This window comes from Buceros rhinoceros, unplaced genomic scaffold (genome assembly GCF_000710305.1).
Source record: "Buceros rhinoceros silvestris isolate BGI_N320 unplaced genomic scaffold, ASM71030v1 scaffold41350, whole genome shotgun sequence".
Classification (NCBI taxonomy): domain Eukaryota; kingdom Metazoa; phylum Chordata; class Aves; order Bucerotiformes; family Bucerotidae; genus Buceros; species Buceros rhinoceros.
The window spans coordinates 1-7,524 of record NW_010392073.1 but is presented as its reverse complement, the minus strand read 5'-3'; the positions used below and the strand labels follow the sequence as shown (position 1 = coordinate 7,524).

The window sequence follows — 7,524 nt, the reverse complement described above, 5'->3', positions numbered from 1 at the left end:
ACAGGCGGTGCCTTCTCCCCAGAACGTGCCGTTTGACTGGGACAAAGCATTGCTTTGTAAAGCTGAACCAGCGCGAAGGAGGGAAGGGACGCGGCCCTCAGTTAGGGAAACCAAACCCGCCCCTGTGCCCGCGGCGCCCCTCGGGTGAACCCGGCGGCGCTGGACTTGCTCCTCGTCCGTGGGTTAGTGTAGTCTGACATACTGGGTAACTCAGAAAGGTGCGTACGCGTGTGTAAGCTTTAAAAACTCTGAAGAGCGAACTCACCTGGGCGTGCATGTGAACAGCGATTTGTGTGTGTCAGTTATTTTTAAATCTGTGTGTGTTTGATACATACATGTACATGTGTGTATAACTATGTATGCATACATAGTTGATCTAACGAGCTGTATATGGTTCTATTTTGATGCTTAGTAATTTGAAACCTGCATGCACTGGATTGTCTTGATATATGTAGGAGAAAAAGTAAATTTATTTGGAGGAAAATGGTTTTCTGTGAATACATTTATCATCCAAAAGTTCATTTGTGGGCAGTGCAGTCACTCTTCTTGTCAGGGAGCAGTGAAAAACCATATGATATCCCGTCTGAAGAGTTGAGAACTGAACTTGCAGAGCTTGTTGTAGTGATGTGCCACACGTTTCCAAAATGCAGGTAATTGGTAAACTACTGTATCTCATATGCAAACTGAGAATTTGGGGCTTGCTTCTACTAGAGGTAATGCTCAAAAATGACTGGATAATTTTTTTTTTTATCATTGGCAAAGCATCGTGTTTTCAGAGAGTTTAAGATTGGGATACTTGGGCTAAAAACTCCCCATCTGTCTTGTTTTTCCAGAATTGTAGAAGTCAGGTTACTGATAAGAGCTTGGTTCTGCTTTTCCACTGGTGAGATGGCTGAAATGTACATTTGAGGTGGAAGAGAGGAAAATGTATTTTTCGTTTGAGCGTGAAGCAGAGAGAAAGCCTGTAAAGATTTTTCAGGAAAAGCAAAGCTTAGATCCTCTTTTCACCACTCTTGAGTTTTTTGGAGTTTTTTTCCCCCTCACAAATTCCAGTCTGGCTGGAGACTTCATCAAATGCCCATAGCGCAAGGGCCAGAGTCAAAGGCAGGCAGCAGAAAACCAGAGCAGATTCAAGTCTGTAATTTGGTTTGGAAATTACTTCTTTAATAATATCATAATTAATGAATAATATTGTAAATGAAGTACTTTATCTTAATAAAGATCGGGCATATGTGCTACATCAGGTGGATAAGGTCACGTTATACTTGCTTTGTAGAAGCTTTTTGCCAAAAACCTGAGAGCTGGAAATTTTACTCTTGGTTTCTTCCCCGTCCCCCTCCGAGTTCAGACCGTGTTGCATTGTCTAGAAGAGCTCTCAGGAAACAAAATAAAGCTGTGGTGGAATGGTAATAGCTGTCTGTCCTGAAATGGTGCTTCAGTTTTTAACTGCGCATTTTGTTTGAGTTTGAACCAAGAGCAGGGACTCTTCCCACCCCCCACCCCCGATATCGCAGATCCCTTTAACAGCCACACTAAGGTAGTTTTTATGAAAGGTGACAGTTTTCCTTGGGGAAAATTGAAGAAGCTTACTAAAGGTAAATTACTGATCTCCTCCCCCCCCCCCCCCCCGATATCGCAGATCCCTTTAACAGCCACACTAAGGTAGTTTTTATGAAAGGTGACAGTTTTCCTTGGGGAAAATTGAAGAAGCTTACTAAAGGTAAATTACTGATGTTTCTTTTCTTGCTTTCTGATTTAACGTACAGAAGTAAACAGTGTGGAGCTGGTTAGAAAAATAGCAGGTGCTTGGAAGGAGTTACCAGCATCACAGAAGCAGGTGAGTTTGTGTCTTTGTCTGGAGCACTTAGAACTCTGTGGAGTCTTGGTGGTTGTTTACTGGTTTGGTGTCTTCTGCAGTTTTTTGTTTTGTGTGGTGGGTTTTTTTAACAACGATAAAAAAGCGTTTGCATACAAAGGTTCAGACATAGAAACAATTCCGAAGAGAACTGGGAGTTTTGAAGCACTCAGAGGAAGATACTTTGATACTTCTACGCCTGACCTTGGGTTTAGAATGTTTAGTCTGTTGCCAGAGAAGCAAATGAGACAGCTCTTGCTCTGTGCCGCTGTGAGGCCGGGAACCAGTATCTCATTTCGTTTTGAACGGCAATTGTGTGTGTGTGTGTCCCTTACGTGTATGATAACATCAGCATTGTAAAGTTGTTCTGCTTTCATAGGCATGTTAGGCGACACCTCAGTTAATTTTGATGAAAGGACCTGCTTTTTTTTCTCCTGCTGATTGGATGGTAACCTGAGACCTAACTTAGGGGTAACTTTCTTTAAGTTACAGCTAACTTACTTTTTGTGGAAGGCAGTTTCTTTAAGAGTAACAGTTTCAGAGGATAATGTAGAACAACTCTGAATTGCTAATCATTGCTGAATCCAAGTGCCATCTATAGCAAAGTAATGATTGTTCTTCCTTGATTGCTGTTGGCAATCAGATTCAGTTAGGAACTAATTGCAGTTTTCTAGCTAAAGTAGTACTTCGTTCAATAGAATCAAAGTGTTCTTGCATCCCTTCTGAACTTCTGGCTCTAGTGCCATAGTATTAGATAAGCCTTTTCAGACATATGTCTGATGTGGAGAACAGGATGGTGATTTTTCAGCTCTACCTGGATGCTGGACAGCCTGGCTCAGCAATTCTTGGTGCCCTAGTACCAAGGCCATGATTATATGATGCTTCTGTTCCTTCTATTGGCCGGTGTAGGAATGTGTTTGATGATTGGGTGCTCCAGTGGGTATACGTGCTTCAAGAGACATCATTTCAGCCAGGCTGCAGCTTTTCCTTCTTGTATGGAAGGTTGTTACTGATCTGAGCTACATCTGAAGATTTGTCTAGTGTTATCAGATTAACAGGTGATTCATGGGAAGAGCCCAGGTTTTGAATCTGAGTTCTTCTGAATCAGTTCTGCTAGTAGAATGGATCAGAAATTGCTACTTCACTGTAGAAATGTTAGGTTCCAGGGTAGTCTGTATCTTTTTTTTTATTAGTAGGTTACCTTGTTTAACAGTCAAGCGCTTCTGTCTGAAAGCATCTGAAAGGAAGTTGTAGTGAGGTGGGAGTTGGTCTCTTCTCCCATGTGACAAGTGACAGGAGGAGAGGAAATGGCCTTAAGTTGTGCCAGGGGAGATCTAGGTTGGATATCAGGGAGAACTTCTTTACAGAGAGGGTTGTTAGGCATTGGCACAGGCTGCCCAGGGAGGTGGTGGAGTCCCCATCCCTGGAGGAGTTTAAAAGATGTGTGGATGTGGCACTGATGGACGTGGTTTAGGGACCCTGGCAGTGCAGGGTGAACGGTTGGACTCGTTGATCTTCAAGGTCTCTGCCAAGCACATGATTCTGTGATTCTAAGGCTGGTGATCGTTTGTGTTGTAGGTTTATGAGGATGCTAGAAAGACAGACTGGCAGAGGTACAAAGAGCAGCTGGCTGTGTATAAAGCACAGCTCACTCCAGCCCAAGCTGCGTTGTTGAAAGAAGAAAGGAGAAAGCGACTGGCAAAAAGAAGATTATTCAGGGCAAAAAGAGTGAGTATTTTGAAGTTCAAGTTTCTTTTCTCTCAAGGAACCTGAAGTCTGTTTATCTAGTACACAGAGCAGAGTTGAAGCATGTTTAGAAATACAGAAGCAGCTCTTTGAATAAAGACACCACAAACAAATCCCAAAAAACCCAGGGACTAGAATAATTGCTGGTGTTAGCAGTTATTTTAGTGGCTTTCCTGTGCTTGAAGACCAGGACTAGCACACACCTTTGTGCTCACAGGCAGCCTCTCTGTGCTTTTCTCTTCTTATCCCTAAAGCTGCCTGAGGAATGAGAGGTAATAAAAGACTTCTGAACCAGCAACGCTCTGGTTGGAAGATATCCAGAAACAGCCTTTCACAAAGGCTTTGAATCGGTTATTTCAGTGGCACCGACAAGGTAGTAGCTGTTTGAAGCCGCTTTCTTTTCCTTCCTTTGGATTCTGTCCCTTCGCTGTCTGTGTAGCTGCTGACATTTTGGCTGCAGAGGCGTGTCTGTCGGTGTCCTTTATTGACTTGCTTATACAGACCATCTTCCCTATTCTCTTTTAGCTGGTTTATATCTAAATCTTGAGAGCCCGGACCATCTGGAAAGTATGATATTATGGTTTGTCCGGTGGCAAAATAGGTTGAAGGTTACTTGTTGCTTTTTCATTTCTGTGAACTAAACTGCTGTGACATTGGCCTAATTGGCAAAAGTGAAATTAATTTGGTTTAGAAGCCCCCAGCTTAGAGGAAGTTTATAATCCCAATGATTGTGCTGATCCTTTTTAGAGGATGGCAGCACGAAGTCTTTATCTGGCACACCTAACACCCAAGCAGATGTTAATTTGCAGCACCCAGGCTGCAGTGGGAATGTCGTAGGGCTGGAGAAGACAAGCGTACTTGCATCCATAACTTGCTGAACTTGCCCCTCTCACCACCATCCCTATAGGCCAAGTGTTGTGATAGCAGAAACCTGGTTCTGTTCCCCTGGAAACCTGCTGGTTCTGTCCCACCTTCTCACCCCCCACAAGGCTGTGTATGTGCCCTCCTCTCTGCGGCATGCAGGATTTCACACCGGAAACTAAAGCCTTACAAAGATAGTAGGAAACCTGTCTTCCTGACTCTTACTGAGTGGAATTTAGTAACAGTCTTTGGGTTCCGGAAGACTGAGCTGGGGAAAGTATCAGTTTAAAATGCTTTTTTTATGTCTGTGAACATTCGAGTTGTTAGTTTTCCTTAATTTAGATAAGCACTAGTCTTGACAAGTGGTGAGAGCATCTTGACATACAGCCCATTTTACAGCATAAAACACCAAAAACTCAACTGGAGTCTGATTTTTGTATAAAATACAGAACAAATGGTAAGTTTGGCTCTGGAAAAATGCTTGCTTGGTAGATGGAATAACTTTTCTTCTTGTTTTTAAAGGAGTTGACTGTGCTGGGAAAACCTAAAAGACCTCGTAGCGGCTTTAACATTTTTGTGTCAGAACACTTTCAAGAAAGTGAGGGGATTTCACCTGTGGTAAGCCAGAAAAGGATGTTCTTTAAAATAGGCCTGTTCTATTCAGAAAATCTGTTTTAGAGGCTGTCATTTTAAAAGAAACTGTTCAGTGGCTCAGTATGTGGATTTTGCTTGTTGAGGTTAATGTTTTTTAGGCTGCGGTGATCTGGTTGTGCTGCTGGTGCTGTGTCCTATATGAACTGCTGTGTGGGTTTACAGACCTAAAATACCTGCGCTGGTTTTTGCACAGAATTCATCTGTTCCTTCTGTAAGGAGAGGACTTCACTTATCTTTCGATTGGTGCAGAAATACATGAGTTTTTCAGATGGTTGTGGTGGTCTGTTACCGTTTCTGAGGTCGTTGTCATTGTACCTCCTGTGGCACAGTTGGTGTTACGGAAGGTGTAAGAGCTCCTCAGCAGCCTCACAGCCTCTGCACTGAGCTGCGCTTTGAGGTGATTTAAGTTATGCTGGTGGGTTACAGCGCTAGAAGCACTGGAGACCTCCCTGGTGTGCCTGATCTGTTCCTTGCCCCGTGTAGTTCCTCAGGACATCAGGCTGGTGGACATAGTTTGTTCCTTGGTTCTCTGTGTACAAGGCAGGCATCTGCACTCGGCTGAGGCTCGATTTGACACACGCTTGGCAAAATACTCCTGAAGTGGCACAAAGTTTCCTGTGAACATCGTTAAAACCTGGGTGGACTTGGCTTTAGTTAGTTAACTGAAACCAGTGTGTAGGGTGAGGTGTAACCATGTTGCTGTGTACCGGCTCAGCTGTTCTGTCTGCCTGCTTTCCCAGCGGGCCGAGTAACTTACCCTGCTCCGTGCTTGCACTGTCTGCAGTGCTGCTCTGATGATGCCTGGCCACGTGAACTGTGTCGCTTAGGACATACCTGCGTTGGGAGGGTGGGGTATTGAGCCGGTGTGACTGTGTTTGGTTGTCACGCGGCTTTCCCTAGCGTGGCATTCACCCGTGGCTCGCTGCGCTCAGCGTGCTGTAAGAATTGTCCTCATGTATTGCATGTTCTGTTCCTGCAGGCGAAGCTGAAGCAGTTATTTGATGCATGGCGAAAGCTGTCCACGTCTCAAAAGCAGGTATGTCAGTGGGGCTCCAGGAGGCTCCCAGATAATCAGAAAACGAGAAATTGAGTCAAAATTAATATGCCCATACAAAATCCCGAGCTCGGTTGTTCAGCATACGATACTGAGGAAAATACCCTGAGACTGCATATACGCATCTTGGAAAAGGTTGTCATTACTTTTGTTCCCGTCGTGACTGTTTCTTTCACAGTGCTGGTGAAATGTGAGTGGGATAGAGTGGAAGTTCAGTATGCCTGGGAATGGACATTTTGAGCAGCGTCTAGGGAGAAAGGTGGAGATTTTGCAACAATGAGGTTTTTTGTAATGATATATAATATTTGGAGGTGCCAGCATAGTAATTTGCTGCTTGTGGAAGGATTTTTGTTAAGTAAAAGCCACAGAAGTCTACAAGCGATGTGCACACAGTAAGTTATTAACTCTGGTTGTCTTGGGGATAGCTTTCTGCCACCTTCCTCCGTATCCTGAGATACAAACCTGCAGGTGGGTGTGTGAAAATTGGAGGGGTGCTATACTGAAATCTCATCTAAACCTCCTGATTTTCAAGTATTTTGTACCTTACTGTCCTTCCAGATCGTTTTGAATGTGTTCTTAGAACATGGATTTTTTTCTGTAGAATAAGAATTCTGTAGAAATACCTATTCCTGTTCCTTACATAAGCCGTATCTCTCAAACTAGTCCTCAGAACAGCCTTAGCTGTGTCACCGGTTTGGCTGAGGTAAAAACCAAGGTCTGGTAATAATAATACCTTCCCCTATCCCACCAGAGATAGGGGAAGGGAGAAAAGAATTAGTGAGACCTCTAAAATGCTTTTTGGAAAACTGAAACAAACTTTAGTAACACTACAAACAGGGATATATTAAATACAAAGGAAACCAGTGAGATATTGGGGGTTTGGGGAAGGCGAGGGTTAACCCGAAAGCACACACGGACCGTGGCAGCGATCCGAGATGGCGGCGGCAACGTGGCTCTGCCGTGGGAGCAGCACACAGAGACCCGTGCAGTTACGAATCACCCGGCAGCGTGAGATAGAGCGGAATCGGCACAAAGTCCTGCCAGTCTCTGTCGCGGAATGAGGCAAAGCAAAACCGGCAGGGTGAGATAGAGCGGAATCGCCACAAAGTCCTGCCAGTCTCTGTCGCGGAATGAGGCAAAGCAAAAGCAAACGGCTCTCGGGCGCCCAGGCAGTCCGGACCCGGCTTGGTGGGGCTCCAATGCGGTGTGCTGAGGTGGCACAGCGGCTTTTCCGGCAAAACCAGCTCAGTCGATTTTCGGGCGCGGCTCCTCAGTCGCGACGGGCTGGGGCTCTGATCCCCGGGCTGGTCTCTCGCTGTGGCGGCACTTTGCCGAGGAAGCGGCGGTGGCGGCG

General features: G+C 44.9%; 1 protein-coding gene across 1 annotated transcript; it reads left to right on the top strand.

Moving 5' to 3' along the window:
• Positions 1-1,766: 1,766 nt before the first annotated feature.
• Positions 1,767-6,894, top strand: TFAM (transcription factor A, mitochondrial; the record flags this gene model as incomplete). Its single annotated transcript, XM_010143818.1, has 5 exons — positions 1,767-1,837; positions 3,434-3,583; positions 4,985-5,080; positions 6,096-6,152; positions 6,772-6,894. Coding segments are annotated over 5 exons (497 nt in total), but the record flags the coding sequence as incomplete, so codon positions are not given.
• Positions 6,895-7,524: the final 630 nt, after the last annotated feature.